General features: G+C 44.4%; 1 protein-coding gene across 4 annotated transcripts; it reads right to left on the bottom strand.

The window, feature by feature from the left end:
* Window positions 1–7,605: 7,605 nt before the first annotated feature.
* Window positions 7,606–22,350, bottom strand: ZSCAN25 (zinc finger and SCAN domain containing 25). Of its 4 annotated transcripts, none has more exons than XM_081819370.1 (7): window positions 22,258–22,350; window positions 20,643–20,756; window positions 19,135–19,550; window positions 17,770–17,971; window positions 17,080–17,171; window positions 15,250–15,376; window positions 7,606–11,357 (listed from the first exon to the last, which is right to left on the bottom strand). In XM_081819370.1, the coding sequence occupies exons 3-7, from the start codon at window positions 19,519–19,521 to the stop codon at window positions 10,525–10,527; spliced, it is 1,641 nt and encodes a 546-aa protein (XP_081675496.1). In that variant the 5' UTR covers window positions 19,522–19,550; window positions 20,643–20,756; window positions 22,258–22,350; the 3' UTR covers window positions 7,606–10,524. The 4 variants fall into 4 exon arrangements, with proteins under 4 accessions (XP_081675496.1, XP_081675497.1, XP_081675498.1 ...); XM_081819371.1 differs by lacking the exon at window positions 22,258–22,350 and adding an exon at window positions 21,826–22,055; XM_081819372.1 differs by lacking the exon at window positions 17,770–17,971 and having other exon boundaries at window positions 19,131–19,550.
* Window positions 22,351–22,651: the final 301 nt, after the last annotated feature.

The following is a 22,651-nucleotide window of genomic DNA, read 5'->3' as shown; positions in this document are numbered from 1 at the left end:
AGTTACGCCTATCTAAGCAATCATAATGAAACTAATTCCACGAAGAATTAGTTTCTATAGAACAAAATAACAAGACGGTCACGCTCTGTCTAGCACCTTTCTCTTTGCGTACTGTTTTTTAGTTTTAGCGAAAGCCAATAAGCAGAAATCAATAAAGGTCATGTTAATCATTACAAAGGAAAAATGAAAGAAGGCTATGGCTGTGATCCAGAAAATGATCTAAGATTTGGAAAAACAAAAATATCCTAACATATAAATATAGTTCCTCCGAGGCTGTCAGGAGGAGACGCTTGCAACCTGATCCTGTGTCTGTGTCTCCTCATTGGCCGATGCCGTCCTTTCCTACGAGAGACCCACCCCGGCTGGAGCTGGACTCCGGCATAATAAAGCATACATGCCCTTTGTGATGGCTTCTCCCAACAGAGTGATAGCCAAATCTACAAATGGCCTTGCACTCACTCTTCCCCTCCCTTATCTTCCTCCCCCTTACCTTCTTTTTCCTTCAACAAATCAAGACATCCCTTTACTTTAGTCAGGCACAAAAGAATGACATCTTAAGATATTTTACTAAGAATCCAAGGTAAAATAAGAGGAAACAACACCTCATTCAAAAGAAGGCAAAAGGAAAGGGGTTTTTTCTTGAATAGAGATCTGAACTATCTAGAATCCAGTCTACTGTTGAACTCGACTTCTGGACTGGGACTGATTCCCAGTTGCAAAAGCTGTGCTCTTTCCCAAACTCTCCTATATCATTTCAGTGGTCTCCCCATCAATGCCCTTGATACCCTCCAAGTCCTCTTCTATAGTTATGTAGAACAAAGATCTACCAGTTTACATAAAAGGATACTGTTAAAGATCTTTCACGGATACAGATCTCAGAACTTACAGATATGGTTCCATTGAAGAGTTCCTAACAAACCCTCTGTGACACTCAGACTCTCCCAGCTACATCACACCTACTTTGCTGTGCTGTCCACATCCAGCCCAGCACCTAGTCAGGGATAAGCACAACCTCATCTACATCAGAATTCAAGCATTTTTCCATTGAGCTGCACCCTTGGGACACCCAAAAGAAAGTGCTTCACCCTCCTCACCCATTATGGGGACATTAAAGTGGAGTAAAGCAATGGCAACCAAGAAAATTGGGGAGGGACGGCCACCACGGATTCACTGAAGAAATCTTTCTTAAGCACATTTATTAAGCTGGGCATTACAGTGAGCCCTGAGACAGAGTGAATGGATTTCTGACAAATAAAAAAAAAAATCAAAATCAAAGTATTTTTCTTGGGAGAGATCAGGATGTAAGTATCCTGTATTGTTGAAGAGATTCACATGTTATGGCTACAACCTGAAAGGAGTAAAATAACTCTTTGCTGTGGAAAGTCATGCCTTGCTGTTCCTTCTTAGGGCCATACCTGCTTTGGGCTGGTGGGGGTAAACTTCAGGATCTGTTCCAATGTTTGAATGGGTGTTCTGGTGAAGCCGCATGTTTCCCACAATGGAGCTATCATTCCTGAGATTTATGTGATTATCATCTGAGGGGCTGCATAAAATGAAGATTCCCTGTGGACATCCACAAATACATTTTAAACAAGTTCCCCAGGTGATTTTGATGTTAAGTGATACTGTGTTAAATAATACTGTGAGAATCTCTGTTGAAAAGCATTATTAAAAGACAAACTGAGGCGTATTAAAAATGTTAAGAGTTTGAGCAAAAATCAATTCCCATCAGACAGTACCAAACCAGAAGTGGCTAGCAGCCCTCCACCCACAGTAGGTAGCGGCCACTTATAAACATAGGAAGCAAAGCAAAGAAAGTATTTCATTGGCTATAGCTTAAAGTTGCCTTATAGGGGAAAGCCAATGGATATTTGTGGTTGTTTGCCCTTATGTTTCAATTCCTTAACTTTGAGGCATTGACAGACTTAGGTTTGGGGTTGTTTATGTAGGCTGCCAAGGCATTAGTACTACCTGTTTAATGGCCTCCTTGTTTAAGTAATTTAATAGCATGAAGGACAAAATCTCAATCTGGAATATCCTAAGGATAGTTTTCACCCTAAGTATTAAGTATGTCAGGGACTTGCCAACTCCACTATCAGCAAAGGTGTGAATACGGCTCATGGCTCAGCAAGCTGACAGAGCTGGTTTTACTGAGTGCTGACTACCACCCAGAGGCAGCAGTTTTCTCTGCAGGATCACGGAAAGCAAGGGAAAGGTCCTAAGACAGTGGAGCTGGATCGCTCGCTTCTAGATCTGATACATTGGATCTTTTGAGTCAGATGCCATTATTCCATGAGCAAATGATCTTCTAGAGTCCAACCCCACATGATCTAGTTACCTCTCCTACTGCTCCCCTGAGCCTACTGAAGTATAAAGTACTTCAATGTAGAGGTATGATAAGCGCCAGGTGGGATTTACCAGAGAGGCATTTGGGTCATTTTTGGAGTCAGGGAGGGCAGAGAAGCTAGGGAACAGTAAGGACACTGGAATGTTTTGGGTCTCTAGGGGTAGCAGCTCCTGCTGATTTAATAGTGCATGAAGACACTGGATGTGGGCTGGAGCTGAGGTCCTCTGAGGTTTGCTAGGGCCTGGGGTTAGGGGAGCTTTCAGATGTATACCTATAGTCACTGGGTGGTACATAAACTCTATCACACACTAGAGGTGTCAAGCGAATGCCTTTTGGGTACCTAATTCCCAGCATATCAGCTAAATCTAAAAAACAAAACAAAAAAAACTAGGCTTTCTGAAGACCAGTCCCCAACATCTAACAGCCCTTCTGTTATTTCATATTCAACAATTCTAAAATTAGACTAATTTTTCCCTTTTAATTCATTGCTGCTCAAACCAGTTAACCCAGTTAACCCTCCAGATTTCATTTATTTGACCATCAATTTTGCCCTGCTATAGAGGTCTGTCATAAGCACCAAGGAAGATACAAATTGTGAAATAATTCCAAAACACTGTGAGACTAAATGCCACCAGGATACCTGTACATTTGTATTAACCAGAACATGCATTAATTACAAAGATGCTCCCTGAAGCAATGGGCTAAAACCGGCAGATTTGGGGAAAATGATCCCTCATTTGGAGCAGAAGGTATATGCCTACACAAAACCAAGCCCAGGGATGAAGACACTGAAAACAGGACTTTCCATAAAGGAAGCTGCCACACGAAAGGTCTTCCTTCAGTCACTGCAGGAAGGAGCCTTGGTCAACCACACGCATAGTGAAAAAAGCATGGGAATGAATCTGCAGCTCTTGTGCAAGATGAGGTACGATCAATTCAGCGCATCTCATTAGCTATACACTGTGTCACCCTCCTGCTCCCACCTCAGGGCCATTATCACTGGACAAGGACTTGCTTCCCTTTTCTTCCCACATTCATAACTAGTAAATCCCATCGGTTTTTTTAATTTTAAATTCTTATAATAAAATAATTTAAAGCTTACAGGAAAAGTTGCAAAAACAATAGTGCAAAATACCCATATATCCTTTACCCAGGTTCATTTATCATTAACATCTTTACCTTCTTTTCTTCCCTCCTCCTCTGCCCTGCTTCCACCTCCCCTCTGTATATATATATGTGTGTATGTATATATTTGTGTATGTACACACGACAGTCCTTTATCCTTAAATACTTCAGTGTGTATTTCCTAAGAACAGAGATATTCTCTTACATCACAACATAGTTATCCATGCTAGTACTTTTAACATCAATACAATAATTTTATCTAATCTAGATCCATATTCCAATTGTGAAAACTGAACCAATAATGTTTTTTAAAGCTGCACAACACTACATTGTGTGGACGTGCCATAGTTTTTTCAATTGCCTACTCTGGATATTTATGCAGCTTCCAACACTTCTGCGGTTAGTAAGAAGGCTGTAATGAATAATGTTCTGCCTATGTATTTTCATATTATTAGAGATCCCTCTTTAAACCCACCCATAATTTTGTAAGATACTGCTAAATTCTCCTCCGCATGAGGTTGCACTGTTTTGCATGCCATCAGCAACACACAGGAATTCCAGTTTCCCCACAAACTCATTGACAGCACGTACTGTCAAGCTTTGGAATTTTGGCCAATCGGATGGGAAAAAAATCTCTCAGTATAGTTTTATTGGAATTTAAGTGAAGGTCAACGTCTTTGAATATGCTTACTAGCCATTTTCATATCTTTTTTATGAAGTCAAGTTGTCAGTTTTTCAATGGGATTGTTTCATTTGGGTTTTTTTTTTCTTTTTTAAAAAAGTTCTCCAGGTATTAGAAATATTAGAATTTTGTGTTATGTTGCAATTTCTTTCTCCCAACCTGTCATTTGTCTTTATTGTTTTTGCCATTCAGAAGTTCTTAAAATTTTTATGTAGGAATGCATCAATCTTTTTTTTATGCCTCTGGATCCTCAGTCCTAGATTTAAAATCTTTCCCTGAACCCGCGTTTTAGAGGAATTCACATCCATGGTGTTTTCTGGTACTTGAATTCTTTCATTTTTCACATTTGGATTCCTGATTCATTTGGAGTTTATTCTTTTTTTTTTTAAGATTTTATTTATTTATTTGACAGAGAGAGACACAGCGAGAGAGGGAACACAGCAGAGGGAGTGGGAGAGGGAGAAGCAGGCTTCCTATGGAGCAGGGAGCCTGATGTGGGGCTTGATCTCAGGACCTTGGGATCATGACCTGAGCTGAAGGCAGATGCTTAACAACTGAGCCACCCAGGTGCCCCTGGAGTTTATTCTTGAATGTGATGTGAGAAATAGGTCATTTTTATCTTTCTCCAAATCATTGTCCAATTATCCCAATGAGACTTCTTTAAAAAGGGAGGCTCAGTCCATTCAGCATCTGTCATCGGCTCGGGTCATAATCTCAGGGTCCTGGGATGGAGCACCAGCTTTGGGGCTCCCTGCTCAGCAGGGAGACTTCTCCCTCTCCCTCTGCCCCTCCCCCTGCTCCTTCTCTCTCTCTCAAATAAATAAAATCATTAGCCATCAGGGAAATTCAAATCAAAACCACACTGAGATACCACCTTACACCAGTTAGAACAGCAAAAATTGACAAGGCAAGAAACAACAAGTGTTGGAGAGGTTGTGGAGAAAGGGGAACCCTCTTACTACTGTTGGTGGGAATGCAAGTTGGTATAGACACTTCGGAAAACAGTGTGGAGTTCCTCAAAAAGTTAAAAATAGAGCTACCCTATGACCAAGCAATTGCACTATTGGGTATTTACCCCAAAGATACAGATGTAGTGAAAAGAAGGGCCACATGCACCCCAATGTTCATAGCAGCAATGTCCACGATAGCCAAACTGTGGAAAGAGCCAAGATGTCCTTCAACAGACGAATGGATAAAGATGTGGTCCATATATACAATGGAATATTACTCAGCCATCAGAAAGGATGAATACACAACTTTTACATCAACATGGATGGGACTGGAGGAGATTATGCTAAGTGAAATAGGTCAAAAGAAAGAAAGTCACTTATCATATGGTTTCACTTATTTGTGGAACATAAGGAATAGCATGGAGGACATTAGGAGAAGGAAGGGGAAAATGAAGGGGGAAAAATCAGAGGGGGAGATGAACCATGAGAGACTATGGACTCCGGGAAACAAACTGAGGGGAGGAGTGTGAGGGGATGGGTGAGCCCAGCGATGGGTATTAAGGAGGGCACATACTGCATGGAGCACTGGGTGTTATACACAATGAATCATGGAACACATCAAAAACTAATGATGGGGGTGCCTGGGTGGCTCAGCTGGTTAAGCCACTGCCTTCAGCTCAGGTCATGATTCCAGAGTCCTGGGATCAAGCCCCTCATCGAGCTCCTTGCTCTGCGGGGAGCCTGCTTCTCCCTCTCCCTCTGCCTGCAGCTCCTCCTGCTTGTGATCTCTCTCTCTCTCACTACCTCTCTCTCTGTATCAAATAAGTAAATAAAATCTTTAAAAAAAAAAAAAAACTAATGATGTACTGTACAGTGATGAACATAAATAAATAAATAATCTTTTTTAAAAATAAAATAAGCAAATAATAAATAAATAAATCTCTGCCCAGAGATTTGAGATTCCATCTTTAATACACACTAGATTTCTGTACAGAGCCGGGGCTATTCTCAACGTTTTCTGTTATCCCATTGGTCTATTCATGCGCAAGTCCCACACCGTTTTACCTGCGGGGGTTTTTCCCCAACACTTATTTCCCATTCCTTCCATCAGTGCCTCAGTCCAGCAGCAGGAACCCTTCGAAATAAAGGCTCGAAAAACCTCGTGAGTATTGAAGTACAGTTAATCAGGCTGCAGGTAAGATTCATGCCATACCTTTTGAAAAGCAAATGTTAAAGTAATAACTCCCCAGGACAGACCTTGGGCAGAAAGTTATCTGGTTTTATCACCACCCAAAGGATAAGGAGGGGTTTCTCTTACAAAGGTCATACCCCCTTGGCACTCTTCATTATCACATGCAGCTAGCCCTGAAAGTGCACATTATAGTTGGGTGAAGAAACTGCAGACACCAAATCACACACAATAAAGGCTATAAACAAAGTGACCAAATATCCCCGTTTGTCCTGGAGTCCCACTTTACAATACTGTCCTGGCATAATTAATAGCACTTCCCTTCACTGTCAAAGGAGCAGGAAATGTATGAGATGAGTTTGCAACATCTTGTCATACCAGAAAGCAAAGAAGCTACCAAAGATGATTTACGGTTATGTCAAAAGGAATCAGGAGCCAAGTTGAAAAGGTACTGACCAAAGGTGAAATGATCTGAGCATCAATAAGAAGAACTGCAGCAGACTGGTTTAAATTCATGAATGCACTTTGATTGAAAAAATAATTGATCAGTTACAGGAAGCAAAGAAACCAGATCATTACTGTGAAAACAGGCAAAAGGAAGAACCAAGCATTTTCTTTTCTGTATGAACTGTATCTAAAAGTAATCTATTAGTTAATGAGGGGAAATTTCTGATACAAGAATCCCAGTTAATAAACGAAGAATCATTTATAGAATTAATGAAATAAATAGATCTAGGCTCCTAACATCATATATAAACAACCAGACATGCCACCATCTCTAATGTGTTCTTGCCAAAATATGAGAAGTGAATCTTGTTACACCTCTAGACTTGTAAGTTTTTAGTTAATACAGAGGGCAGAGAACTATATTAAATAATATCATAGGTATGCAAACAGCAAAATTCAAAGACAAGAAATTCTACAGGATAAATAATGCAGTTGTTTCAATGAATGAATTTCAAGAGAAAAAATAGGAACTATAGATTATAAGACTTAGAAGACAAAGCAACGAATTGCAACTTATGGATCTTATTTGGACCACAACTCAAATAAGCTTTTAAAAAAATACGTGGTTGGGGCACCTGGGTGGCTCAGTCGTTAAGCATCTGCCTTCAGCTCAGGTCATGATCCCAGGGTCCTGGGATTGAGCCCCGCATAAGGCTCCCTGCTCAGCAGGAAGCCTGCTTCTCCCTCTCCACTCGCCCTGCTTGTGTCCCCTCTCACTGTGTCTCTGTCAAATAAATAAAATCTTTAAATTAATTAATTAATTAAATAAAAAGTACGTGGTTTTTAAGAAAACATTAATTACAAATTAAGGAATTATTCATTTTTATTGGTATGATCATAGTATTGTGGATTTTCTTTTTCAAAGAGTTCTTACCTTTCAGAGGTACACACTTAAATACTTATAGACAACATTTGGGAGTCGTTTCAAAATACTTCAGTAGGGATGGAAGACAGGGAAGAGGGGGTAGAAAAAAAACAAGATTGGCTATGAGTTTATGACGGGTAAAGCCAAATAATACAGGGGGATTCATTATGTATGTTTGAAATTTTCTGTTAAAAAAAATTTCTAAATAGAAAAACATAGAAAACAAAATACTTAACATTTGAATAAGTAACAAAAATATTACTAAAACTCCATGGAAATATTTTTTCTTTTGAGGCTTTTTCGAGGCATCATCCATAAATTTTGGTCTCAAAGCAGATAGGGGAACCTAAAAGAAAAAGCCAACAAGGCCTAGCTCCTACCAAAGCTTCTCTGAAGAGATTCCAACTGGCTGAAAACCCGAAGTCCTATTTGGCTAAGGATATGATCAAAGAGAATCTATAAATTTAATTCAGGTAAACAAAAAGACCATTGATGAGCTACTCCCAGCCTATAGCAGCCCCAGACTCCTTGACTAATTTTGGAATATGGACCTCCTAGAGAAGGCCAAACTCAGGCCACATCAGCCCCAGGTCCTACAGACCACAAGCCAGAGACTTAGGGAAACCCTTCCCCTGGGTTTGGCTGCAAGGTGGCTGTAAGCTTAGCCAAGCTTGTCTGGGAAGTGGGAAAGAAGAGCTGATTTTACATCTGGACCTCAACATTGCTAAGTAGCAGCAGCCTAGTGTCTCAGACAGTGCATGACATCTCAGATACACTTATGCCCTGGCTACTGCAGGCTCATAGGGACAGCTGAGAGGCCAGGAAGTCACCTGCTAAATTAAAATGAAACATCATGGCTATCTACCATGGCTATCTAAGAAACATGTGATAAAATAATGTGTTTCAAAGTAGACTGAGTAATGAAACTCTCTGTGTTGAAGTCATCATTTATCTTATTTACAATGAAAAAATGGGGAGAAAAATACTCAGGAAAAGAATCTAATATTAAAAGGCACCATAAAGGACACCTGGATGGCTCAGTCAGGCATCTACCTTCGGCTCAGGTCATGATCCCGGGATTCTGGGATCAGCCACCATCGGGCTCCCCCTCCTCAGCAGGAAGTCTGTTTCTGCTTCTCCCTCTCCCTCTGACCTTCCCCCTTGCTCGTGCTCCCGTGCGCGCGCTCTTTCTCTCTCAAATAAACTTTTTAAAAAATAAATCAATAAAAATAAAAACAAAAGGCACCACAAGACAAATCACATCTTGTAATTATAGTACTCAGACTCTCTCACTCAGCAGCCAGCATTCGAAGGCACAGCACTACAACAATACTGCTGTGTGGTCCACATTCATTACACAGAATTTTAAGCAGAAAGGAAACTCTTTAGTGATGGCAAAATAAGAAAGCATGAACAGTTACAAATACTATACCTTCTCATTATTATGTATTTTTAAATGCCTACAAACATCTTTATTTTTCCTGAATTGGCACTCATGCAAAACAGATCACTACCACCTCATCATCCATAGTTGGCGACCAAGATCCTCTCAGATAACAAGGCTCTAGATGTATCAACAGAGACTATTTAGTAACAAGGGGTAGGTGGCGAATGCATTTCAAGGCAAGACACTGACAGGACCAAGAACAAAGGTGCAGATCCCAGATCCAGTGTTTATGGGAGTATCCACGGGTTCCACCTTAGGTGGTTCTGAAGATCAAATATATTCACTAAAATGTAAGCTCTACAAGGTCAAGGATCTTTTCCCCCTATTTTATTCACTGATGTATGGCGAACACCTAGCTGAGTTCCTGTTGGGCCTCAACAAATATGTGTGGAATGAATAAAGAATAGAAAAAAAGGCATCTTATATACTGTAAAATGCCATCAAATATAAGGTATTAATACCAGTTCATCTTTTGGATTCATTTAATCAGATCTTTATATAGAACTGAATGTTTTTTTAAAATACTTTCATGTTTATTCAGTGATCAATAACAAAATATTAATTTCCTAATGGATGGGTGAACAGTTGTTACAGTACAAGGAATAATGGGGAAATTTTACAGATGAGGGTACAATGGTACAGAGACAAAGGGGGTTACAAATAAAGTAAAATCAACAAAGCTGCCTGAGAGATCCCAACTGGGGAGGGAAAGATCCAGGCACCTGAGCAGCAGGGCAGAACGAATGAGCACCAGAAGACTATCCTCTCACACAGCACTTAGCACAAACATAACTTAGAACGCCTGGAGTTATTAATGGTTCTGTGTGTTTCCATTGCTAAATCACAAGCTCCGGGAGGCTCAGATCTCATGTGTCTTGTTCACCACTGTGTTCCCAGCACCAGGCACAGAGTAGCTGTTCAATAAATATTTGTTAAATGGAAAAGAAGGAAGGCAAAGTCTGAACTAATGATCTTGCAGGTAGATACAGCCCTCATAAAAATGAGGTTTAAGCTTCCAACACGGGAGAAAATTTTGCTTTAACTACCAGACTTGCTCAAGAGGCGGATATGAACGTTCCACCAAAGGAGGCTCTGAAATTCAGGATAGCCTTTCCCCAAAAGACGGTGAGAAACTGTTCACATCACTTGGATAAAAGACATGAGGAGCTGTGCTCTCTGGAAACTCAAAATAAATCAGGCCTTTCCCTGGTTCTGTTTTCAACAAATGGAAAGAAAATGGGTCAAAGTGCCTTTCTGCACCCCATCACTCTTCAGCCCCCACTTCAAAGCCCTTCAGTGAGTAAAGACGAATGCATCCTCCAATGAGGTCTCCCTCCATTTGTGGTCCTGAAAGGTCCTGCACCTCCCAGGACCTTCCATTTACAAAAAAGGTGCCTTTCAGCATGGCACCCTTACTGCACCAGGGTCTCCTGGCGATGCTGAGTTTTCTGGTGCCGATTGAGGATGGACCTCTGGTTGAAGCTCCTCCCGCAGGCAGTACAGTGGTAGGGCTTTTCCCCAGTATGGATCCTCTGGTGTCGGACCAGCCGCTCCCCTTTACTGAACCGCTTCCCACACACCTGGCACCCATACGGCTTCTCGCCTGTGTGGGCTCGCCGGTGCACAGCCAGGTTTGCGTTCCTGCTGAAGCTCTTGCCGCACTCACAGGTGTAGGGCTTTTCCCCCGTGTGAGTTCTCCGATGCACCTGCAGATGCTGCCTCCGGCTGAAGCTTTTCCAGCAGTCACCACACTTGAAGGGCTTCTCCCCCGTGTGACTCCTCTGGTGGACCTCAAGGTGGTGCCTCTGGCTGAAGGTTTTCCAGCACTCACTGCACACATAGGGTCTCTTTCCCAGGTGTGTTCTCTGGTGCTTCATGAGGTACTCTCTCAAGGTGAACCCCTTCCCACACTCGACGCACCCATAGGATTTCTCTTCTTCATGAGTTCTCTGGTGTCTGACAAGATTTGAGCTCCGACTGAAGCCTTTTCCGCACTCGGGGCACTGAAAGGGCTTCCAGAAGGAGCTGTGGGTCTTGAGGTCATCCGGCAGGGGTATGACGCCATGCTGAGGAGGCGACGGCCCTGGCATGTTTCCCACAGAACTACTGGGCTCCTGCTCATAGCTTCTTCCAAGCTCAGGGCTCTGAAGCGTGGCTTCCCCAAACCTCTCTGACGTCACCCGAGCAAGCGCCCCCTTGAGGTCTGCCTGCTGGGTTTTAGACTCCTTTTCCTTGCTCCCAATGCCTACGGACAAAGGAGATACAGACTGATTCTACAGCAACGATGAAAGTAAATTTATACGTTAGAATCTGGCTCCTAAGGTATCCCCCTAACAATTCCTTCTTTTTCCCTTTGACTGACAACCTCAATACAGTTTCCTTTCACTGACTCTAAAACCAGACTTTGCTCTACTTCTCTCCATCTCTGTTATTGACTGAATGTTTGTGTCCCCAACCCCCCAAATTCATAGGTTGAAGCCCTATGCCCTAATGTGATGCTATCAGGAGATGGGGTGTATGAGAAGTAATAAGGTACAGTCATAAGGGTGGAGCCCCCCAAATGGGATTAGTGTCCTTATAAGAAAAGGAAGAGAAACCAGAGGGCTTTGCACACACAGGTCATGTGAGCATGATTCCTCATGATAGGATCACTGCCCTTGTGAAGAGGCAGAGACACAAGATGGATCCCTCCATTGTCTGCCATGTGAAGGCACAGTGAGGTGGCAGCCAGGTGCAAGCGAGGAAGAGGGCGTTCTCTAGACACTGAATCTACAGGAACCTTCATCTTGAACTTCCAGAACTCTGAGAAATAAATGTCTGTTGTTTAATCCACACAGTCTATAATATTCTATTATAGCAACCCGAGCTAAGACAATCTCTGTACCTTTTTACAGAATAGTCTGCCAAGTTTTAACCACCACTCACTTAACGTTCTACTAACTCGGACTTTCATTTCCTTCTAAATCTAACTCAATGATTTCCTTGAAGAAACCAACCCTGCTTGCTCTCTTCAGCGAATATATACTGAATTAGCACTTTGCTTATCCTGCACTTATTTACACACAATCTTGTTGAAAATGCTATTTTACATTCATCAAGGTGTTCTGCCTTCCCTAGAGATTACAAACCTATTCCAGGGATGGTGAACTACTTGGAGTTCTCCATATCCTCCCTACACTTGCTCAGCAAGTGGTCCCTGCTCACGCTGCTCCCTCCGCCTAACCAGGTTTTATCAATCTGGGTCTCCTGGGAGCCTGGCATAGGCTTACTGGCTGCTGGATGAATGAACAAACCCACTCTGTCACTGACTTCTACCAGACTGAAATGCCCGTGAATGCTACTGAAATGCCTCAAGCTGTCTAGATGTCCTTCCTCTGATCCCTCTTTCATTCTCTCTAAATTAACACAATTATTCACAGAAGAACAGGAGGAAGGCGAAAAAAAGGGAAGGCTCTAGGGAGCAAAACAGCCAAGACAGAAAAAAAGAGAAACAAGGGGCACCTCGCTGGCTCAGTCCGTGGAGCATGCGACTCTTAATCTCAGATTGTAAATTCGCACCCCAGATTGGGTATATAGATTACTTAAAAATAAAATTTTAAAAAAAAGAAAGAGAGAGAGACAACAAGCAGCACTTAAGGATGGAAAGGGTCCTTTCAGGTGACGCTGTTAAAATGAAAAAAGAAAAACATCACATGCCTCCTGACCTAAACAAAGATGAAGGACTCTCACCTCTGACGGATTCTTTTGTAAATTTCCCAGGAAAGTAAAACTGCACAAAACATTAACTATAGAGTTCAAAGAATTTTCATAATGAACACAACCATGTAAACAGCATCCAGCTCAAGAAACATTACCAGCATCCAGAAAGCCCTCTCCCATGCCCTCCAGTGACTATATCCTGCCCCCCTAGGCAAACATGCTATCCAGACTTTTATCACCATAAAGTGCTTTTGCCTGGTCTTGAACTTTATGCATTGGATTCACACATTGTTTGTGGCTGCTTCTGCTCATTATTATGCTTTTAAGATTCACCCACATTGTGGAACATAGCTATAATTACACTATGTTCTTTTTTGTTAGTGTATGGTATTACACTGTAAGGATATATTGGAACCTATTTGTTAACTTGGCTGATGTTCATTTGGGTAGTTTCCAGTTTTGAGGTGTTATGAATAGTAAAACTGAAACTAAATGTAAAGCACAAGCCTTACCTAGACCCTGAGGAGATATGAGTATGTGCTAGGTATTACATATCATAGAATTCTGGTTTCTCAGGCCCAATCCTACATAGCTGTCAATGCAGGAGCCACACATTCATGGGACTAAACCCCAGAATGATCTGAAGGTTGAGACAGCCATTAGACAGTATGCGTGGGAAACGGACCTCGCCCACCAAGACAGCATAAACACTTAGGGAAGTGCTTAGGTTTTTTCAAACAATGGGAAGAGGACAAACATACAGCCAGACTCTCTAACAGAGTCAGAATGGCCAAGGGCATGTAAAAACCCTCTAGCAATAGGAGGGCAGAATCTTCCAGCACACAGCAGCGTTGGTGGCAGAATTTTGTCCCTGAGGGGAACCAAGGTGCTGAAATGCTAATACCACCATCTGGGGCACACTGCAGGAGCTCCTGCGCTGCACAGCTATGTCTGAGGGTTTCCACGTCCTCTGCCATTACACAAGTCTTACATCTCTTTGTAACATATGTTGGCAGCCTTTGACCACTCACATCACTGCCATGGCGTGACAACCCTGCCTAGACCCAGTTCTCCTAAGTCCCTCCTCTAGTGTCCCTTACACTACTCCATAACTACCATTATTACATACACTTGGGCTCTTCATCCAAGCTGCTAAGATCGTAGAGGCAAGGACCTTTAAGACTTCATAGTCACCGGCAGAATGTTGGTCACATAGCAAGTGCCAAATAAATATTTTGGGGGATAAATAAATGAATGTTGACTGACTCATAAAGAAATAATATTTGTAGAGCTAATAAAAATATCTAACACTATTATATTCGCCAAACATCAATCCTCACAATGCCATGATATTTCCCATTTTGCAAATGAGAAACCAGAGCCCTAAAAAGGTCACCTGTGGTGTACAAGGTCACAATCAGTAAGTGATGGAGCCAGGATGGATTCTCATGTGCTAAAGGCAGTATAGTGATACTCTCACTCATCCCTCAACATGTTTCAAGATGAAAATCGGCCAGATGGGGTGGGGTCAGTAGATGAGCAGTCAGTACATAACTTAGAAAGTTATGAAAGGAAAAGAAGCAGAGGGAACAAAGGAGAGGGCCATTCCCAACCACGTTTCTTTTCCTCCCTCCCTCCAACCCGCAGAGATTCCTCTCCACTCTGGCAGTCCCTAGCCCCCTCCTCCCCGGCTTTCCCACCAGGGCCTCTCCTTGTACTTTCCTGGGCTCGCTCTTCCCTCCTCTCTTGCTGCTCCTCCTCCTGTGGGCTTTTCATTTGCATCGTGGTCTCGCCCTTCCAGCTCCAACCCCAGGTAAAACCTGGCCACCATCTGAGACAGGCCCCGCCCAGGCTCTGCTCGCTCTGTGACATGGGAGCACATGGACCTCTCCGGTTTCTAACATCCTTCTGTCCATCCTCCTGCCATCCTCTGTACACACACCTTGTGCTCCGAACGTTCCCTGCCATTAGTTCTGCCCCAACACAAAACTGCTAAGGTGGGGCCAGCACCCAGAAGGCACTCAATAAATCCCTACTGAATGAACAAGATCAGAGGATCATTTTTTGCCGCTCTTTTGCTCTCGAGCCTGGGTACTCTTCAGTCACAGACAGAGTAGGTGCTCCAGGAATCCTAATGACCGACCTGTCTCATCACAGCCTGGTGTTTTCTTGCCCCCTTGTCCACTCCTCTCCTGAAAGGAAAGCACATGGCCAGCTCCTTAAACCTGGATCCACGCTCTTTCCTTGGACCCATTTACTCATCTTCTTTTGTCAGTAGTACCAGGTTCTGAAATCTGGGGCAAGGGCAAGAACCCTGACCTGGTCTAGCTAAAACTTTGGGCAAGGTTTATGCCTATGTCATTTCCTATTCCTGTTTTCAAAATTCCAAAATTTCAAAATTCCTCAGTTTCTTACCTTTGGGATGAAAACAGTCTTACCTGGAGCTGAGACCCCACAGTCCCGGGGTTCCACGTATTCCCCAAAGCAGTCTATCTGGGCTGGGGTCACATGCCTCCACTCCTCCTCGGGGAAGGCCAGGGCCATATCCTTAAATGGCCCCAACCCCTGAAACAATAGGAAATTGCTATAGATAGAAAAATAATCCTAACGTAGGAAGAGTCTAAAAGCAGAAGACAACAGGGGACAACACTCTAGGGAAGAATGGAGCAAGAAAACGGAAGGAACTGAGTCGTTAGGGGTCTTGGGGGCAGAAAGACCTACCTCTCGACAGTTAATGACAGGGGAGTAATGGATTCATCTGAGCCACTGTATTTCTGAGACTTTGCTGCAGCCACCGAGCTTATACCCTCACAACCACAGAACCCAATTCCCATTTTTCAAGTGCCTCCATTCAAGCCTCAGAGCAGATCCACTCATCTAAAACTGATTTTCCCTCAGAGGTAAGTAAATATTTGGGCAGGCCTTGTCTTTTTTTTTTTTTTTTTTAAGATTTTTTTATTTATTTGACAGAGAGAGACACAGCAAGAGAGGGAACACAAGCAGGGGGAGTGGGAGAGGAAGAAGCAGGCTTCCCACTGAGCAGGGAGCCCGATGCGGGGCTTGAACCCAGGACCCTGGGATCATGACCTGAGCCGAAGGCAGACACTTAACGACTGAGCCACCCAGGCGCCCCCGGGCAGGCCTTGTCTTAAGAACAATGTTGTGTTAAAATAAATTCAGTATCATTCAACACCATGAAGAACTATTACAGGAGAAGGGGAGGGTCTGGCAAAATTAAAACATGTTGTCATCCTTTATCTCCATCCTGGAAAAACAGGAATAGGAAATGACACAGGCATAAACCTTGCCCAAAGTTTTAGCTAGACCAGCCTTGATTCTTTTTTTTTTTCCTGCCAAATGACAGCTTTCCTTCTACAAGAACTCTTCACTTTAAAACCACTGTCCCCTTCAGAAAGGTGCCATGCTGGAAATCCCCCACCTCCCTGGTAACAGCACCCAGTGGACATGGCAAGAGTGCCCCATCTGTGCTCTTTACCCCCATCTGTGGCAGGCAAAGAAGTGCAAACAAGGCCAAAACTCCTGGTGTAGCCAGGATAGGGGCCAGTGGAACCACTCTGCTCAGTGCTCCAGGGAGTCCCGAACACTGAGTCAGCTACATTCTTGCTGACGTGGGAGAAGGAGGGTTCAGAGGAAGAGTAGCAGCAGAAGTATCCATAAAGGCTGTCTGCAAAAGGTTACTGACCAACTGCCACAGCCTAGATCAAGCCTAGGGGGTTTCTATCAATAAGGTCTTCTTCTTCCTCATAATTAAAAGAGTAATCCTCAGTCACGCAAAAAAAAAAAAAAAAAAAAGTCACAGAGCAATAAAAATGAGTGTATTGAGCCTTATTGACCCTAAGGGTCCAGGCATAAGGCTCAACTCAAGTTAACTGAGGATGATAAAGTGGAGAAAACAAAGCTGTCATATCCATCAGAACAAGAAAGGTGGAATAATTCAACCTGTGGATGGCACTTAGTTGTGCAGAGAAACCTTAGGGAAAGTGAACTCATTCAAAACAATGTCATGGTCGGGTGCCTGGGTGGCTCAGTCGTTAAGCATCTGCCTTCGGCTCAGGTCATGATCCCAGGGTCCTGGGATCAAGTCCCACATCGGGCTCCCTGCTCGGCGGGAGGCCTGCTTCTCCTTCTCCCACTCCCCCTGCTTGTGTTCCTGCTCTCGCTGTCTCTCTCTCTGTCAAATAAATAAAATCTCTATAAAAAAAAAAAAAAAATGTCATGGTCCCCAGAAGGGCAGAGGTACAGCTCACCTGGGATCCAGCTGTAAGGAATCCAGCTGCCATCTCTTGGTCCCTGGTGTTCACTGGAGGGAGGCCAGGACCAGCCTGAAGAACTGGCAGAGCTAAGCAAAGGGAAAAAAGCATGAGAAAGATTAGCACTGTCCTGCAGTTAGCTTGTTCAAAGGTGTCCACTGCCTGACAAATAGAACCCTAAGAACCTTAAGGAGACTCCATACAGATGGGGTTTGGGTACAGCCTACCCTGTTCTCAACCAAGAAGACAATCCCAACCCAATATGCCCTGCCCCTTGAAGACCAGCCATGCTCCCTGGTCACACTCTGGAAATAACCCCCTTTGAGATTCAGTAACACAATGAAGTCACATATTACTTTTAGGGATATGGTTTGTCTGCCCACTTAAAAAATATCTCTACATGTCACCTGCATATTCCAGGAGGTTTCTAGAAAGGGATGTGAGGAAAAGAGAAGAAAAGAAATGGTAAGAGAGCATAATCCCAGGTATCCCCTACAGAAATCAGAGAGTCAAGATATAGAAAACAATTTCACTTCATCTGTTTCCTACTGAAGTCAAGGAAGTAACCAGGAAAACTCGTAATTACAGCCCACAGGTCACTTAATTTATCAATTGCTGGGCTTGTAAAAGACAGAGTCACAAAGCACAGTTTTCTGTGTCCTTACTTCTTTACTGTTTGCATCTTACCCTGCTCCTGGAAGGCTTGGGTCCCAGCTCCAGGATCCTGACTGAGTTGCTCCTCAGTGCCTTGGTCTAGGCCTTGAACTCCTTCCCCATGGGGCATCCCCCACTCGGGCTTGATCTCCACTGGCCCCAGGTGGACACCTGGTTCCCAAGGGCCTCTGCCAAGTGCTGTCTCCTGTTGTTCTCCCTGCACGTGGCATGGAACCTAAGGACAGTCCCCAACACCTATTAGAATGAGGCCTGGGTGAGGGATTTGAATTAAAACCTAAAAAGAGAACCAAGAAAACAACTATTCCAGCTGCAAAGGAGGGTAAGAAAAAGCTGGCTAGGTTCTTCCCCAGGATGTCAGTGGGAAGGTGAAAAAGAGGCTAACCTCTCTTTATCAGGTTCTATGCAACTGTTATGTGTCCATGCCATTTTGTAAGGGTCCCTTTGGCCTGACCGAATTCCACCATGAATAATATCAGAGAGAGGCTAAATATTGTTTGGTTGAGAACTTTAGCCCAAAACACTCCCTACTAGGAAAAAAATCCCCCAATTATAAATGCTAAAAGTAAAAAATACAAACCTTGATTCCATAGTGAACTAGCTAGTGAGAAAAACTTGCTCTAAAAATAGCAAGAAAAATCAGGACAACTCACATTGAGACACAGTCACAAAAACAGGCCCTTTTTGGTCTACTTTAAAGCTCCTGGGTTGGGAGTAAATAAAACAATTCTTAGGATTATGGAGGAAGTCAGGGGTAACTACAGTAGGAAAAGGAAGAATGAAGTGAAGAAAGATGGTTACTTGCAAGCAAAACAGTTATGTTAAGTCCTGCTCTCTTCTTTCTCAGCCAACAATCAGGTGACTGTACCAAAGAGTCACAGACACGTTGCCAAAGTCCCAAGGAAGCATCTGAGATGCAACTGCCTGGTATCACCAGAACACCACCACAGAATCGCTAATGTGAGCCACCTGAGCACTGTGCAGACCATGCTTCTTAGTAAGAATATTCACCCAAGTGGAATTCTCTGTATTCCCACATGCATCTCTACCCAAAGAGGAATGAGTCTATGAGGGACCTTAAAACTGGTCACAACTGCCTTCTTTAGGCCTGAGGCTCACAAGGGAAATATGGCCAGGCCTCTGTCCTGATGACCAAAAAGGAAGCTAACAGCCCTTCTACAGGCCCTGCAGCTTCCCTGAGAATGACTTTTCTTCCTGAAAACTCCACTGCCCTCCAAACAGTACCTCAGGGAGTCTGGGAGCAGATGAAGGAGACTGTAGACCTCATCTACTCCCATTGCTTCCTCAAACTTTTCAGTTCTTTAAATCTCCCCTTCCCACACCAATGAAACAAGACCCAGATACCCCCTTCTCACCCACCGCCTTGGCCTCCAATGTTCTCTCTGTGAAGTCCTCCACCATGGCCACAAGAGCCTTGCCACTCTCCAGGCCATGCTCCCGAATCCAGGCATAGAACTCCCGTGGCAGGATGGTCAGGAACTGCTCCAGCACCAGCAACTCCATGATCTGCTCCTTGGTGTGCAGCTCAGGCCTCAGCCACTGGCGACAGAGTTCCTGGAGTTCCCTGAGGGCTTCCTGAGGACCAGCTGCCTCCTGGTAGCGGAACTGCCGAAACCTCAGACGAAAAGTCTCCGGACTAGGGTCCTCCCTTCCCCTGCCCCATGGCAACTCTTTCTCTAGCTTTACCACAGGAACACCCATCTGCTGCTGAGGGTCTTCTGCCATCCTTGGACGCTCCTTAAGCATCTTCACACCCCTCCCAGAAGACTGAAGGTCTGTTGGGAAGACCAGACAAACAAAAATGGCAGCAAAAATGAGACAAAGGAAAAGTCAGTCCATCCCAGTTCTGTGTCTACATCAATGGATATTCTGCTAGAGAACATGACAATTACTTTCAAAAGACTGAACATATATCCTGAAAATCACGTCAATTCAATTCAGTAAATATATGTTAACCAGCTAGTATGTGCAAAAAAATGTATAGGGCTTACTTTATACCCACAAACACTGCAGGATCTCATTAGGGAGGTAACACTAAAATCAGAGAATATAAAATAGATTATAATTAGATCAGTCACACGGGCCTACTCTTCCAAAGGTATAATACACCTTCAATAAATATATATGCCAAACCTGCAGAAACTAGAAATATAACACAGATTGGGTGCCTGGGTGGCTCAGTCGGTTGAGCATCTGCTTTTGGCTTGGGTCATGATCTTGGAGCCCTGGGATCAAGCCCCACATCTGGCTCTCTGCTCAGTGGGGAGCCTGCTTCTCCCTCTCCCTCTGTGCTCTCTCTCTCTCTTGCTCTCTCTCAAACAAAGAAATAAAATCCTTAAAAAAAAAAAAAAAAGGAAATATAATATAGAACAAAACAAACAAGGCACTTACCCTTTGATACTTATATACTAGTGCAGCAGACAAAAAATATATAAGCAAATAAATTAAAATTATAAATGGAGATAAGTTCTAGAAAGCAAATAGGTAGGGTGCTCTATTAATGGAGGATGAACAACTTGAAGAACGATTTTCTGAAAAGATGACATGGAGACTGAAACCCAAAGAATGAGAATGAGCCAGTCATTCAGATTTTTCCAGGCACAAGGATTGAGGCCAGAAATTACTCTGTGTATCTGAGAACAAGCCAAAGTGCAGTATGGCTTCTGCAGAGTTAAGTGAGGGACACAGCTGCACGAGAAGAGGTGGCAGAAGCAGGCAGAACCAGATTATCCAGGAACTGGGACACACTAAAAATTACGGCTTAACCTTACTTTGGCGGGAAGCCACCTGTTTTACAAAGGTCATTTTGCCTGTGTTGTGTCAATGGACTATAGATTAGAGGGGATAAGAAGGGAAGCAGCACTTACAGTGGTCCAAGCAGGAGAGGCTCGGGATGGTGGCAAAGCAGACAGAGTCAAGACATATTTTGGAGGTAAAACCAATAGACTTGCCAGTGGCCTGGATGTGACCGTGTGCTCAGCCTAAAGAAAACAACAGAGTGACACATATGTCATTATAATTGATCAAAAGATTTTTAACTTGTGGGGTGCCTGGATGGCTCTGTCGGTTAAGGGCAGACTCTTGATTTCCCTCAGGTCATGATCTCAGGGTCCTGGGATCTAGCCCTGCTTTGTGTTCCGCGCTCAGTATGGAGTCCGCTTCAGGATTCTCTCCTTCTCCCTCTGCCCCTCCGCCCCCTGCTCTTTCTCTCAAATAAAAAAAAAATTTTTTTTTACAGATTTTTAACTTGTGTAGGCTCTACCAGTTAGAAAGCCTTTGAACACACACTCTCATTTAATACTTAATAACCATTCTGTATAAGGAGTATTACACCCCCCCCTTTCAAAACGAAGAAACTGGAGATGGAAGAAATTAGTGGCCAAGGTCCGCAGCCCAAAGGATATGGCACAGATAAGCCACAGGGGGAGCCAAAATGAGAGAAAGGTGAATGTCGTTCAAGTACTCATGAAAAAAGAAGGGGCTTACACTAGACTGGAGGATAAGTACTATTTAATTTCATGCCGGGTTCAGGTTGGGGGTGCAGGGTAGGCTGGGGAGACAGACCTGGGAGTCCAAAGTGGGGAAGGGGCTCAGTTTTTAGAGGAGGGAAAGATCAATCTTAATGCCACAGAGAATAAACTGGCAGGAGGTACTTCCGAAGCTCCTACTTAATATTCTATTGGGTGGGAGCGCCTGGGTGGCTCAGTTGGCTGGGCGACTGCCTTCGGCTCAGGTCATGATCCTGGACTCCCAGGATCGAGTCCCGCATCGGGCTCCCTGCTCGGCGGGGAGTCTGCTTCTCCCTCTGACCCTCCCCCCTCTCATGCTCTCTCTCTCATTCTCTCTCTCAAATAAGTAAATAAAATCTTTGAAAAAAAACTATTCTATTGGGTGTTCGTGTACTTATATACCCTTCTTAAACCTATTTTACATTTTCAGTCGATTCATTTTCTCCGCTGCACCAACTGAGATTTCTCTTCCACGACTTCCCAGCTGCAGCATTTATTCACTCCCCTGTTGCACTGAGGGCGCTACAGCGCAGATGTTTACCAGTGTGTCTCCGACCACCAGATTCCCTGAAGGCGCGAAAGGTCCTCACTCATCTTTCATCCCTGGCACTTGACGAAGAGAAGGCTTAAAGAGAAGCCATTCTTTACGTGAGTGTCCCACGTCTTGCTCTAAAATGGCTACTTTCAATTTTGTGAGAGATCCGCGCTCTTCCAGGTCTCGAGTTCGTGGACGCCCCCGAGGCTGAGGCAACCCTGGCCGGGCCGGCCCAACCCCGCTCCCACCTGAGCCCCCGCGTCCCGCCCCGCCATGGCCTCCGTGCCGCGGAAGGCAGCTCTGGGGAGACGCGCCGCCCGCTACCTCAGCCCCGCCGCCGCCACCGCCACCACCGCCACCGCAGCGGCCCGCAGCGGCCCCGAAGCCCGGCCCGCCGCCGCCTCCGCCTCGACCCAGCCACCCCAACCCGCCTCTCACCCGCAGTCCCTCAACAGCGCCGGCCTGGCCCGAGCCCTCAGCGGACCGGAAGTGGGCCGCGGACGCTGTCAGACAGGTGCGTGAGGAAAGAGCCCCTTCCGCTTCCTCTCTAGGACTCCCGGAGGTCGGTGTGTCTCTATGGTCGCTGGTCCCCTGGGCCTGTTCCGGGAGACCGGGCGCCTCTTCCCAGGCTAACTCGTCCCCTAGAGGCTCGCGGTCCTCGCGATCGTCAGGCCCTTTGGCGCCTCTGTGTTTTTGCATCTGCTTTCCCTCCGTGAGAAGGTCCCTCCAGACATACTCCTGGACACGAAGCCTGTGTCAATGGGCTTTAGAGTCCAGTCGGTCAACACGTGCTTATTCCGCGCTTCTTGTACTTTGTGCAAGGCGCAGGGGC

This window comes from Leptonychotes weddellii, chromosome 5, assembly GCF_054177405.1.
Source record: "Leptonychotes weddellii isolate Sample4059 chromosome 5, ASM5417740v2, whole genome shotgun sequence".
NCBI lineage: Eukaryota > Metazoa > Chordata > Mammalia > Carnivora > Phocidae > Leptonychotes > Leptonychotes weddellii.
This window is presented reverse-complemented; position numbering and strand designations above follow the sequence as displayed.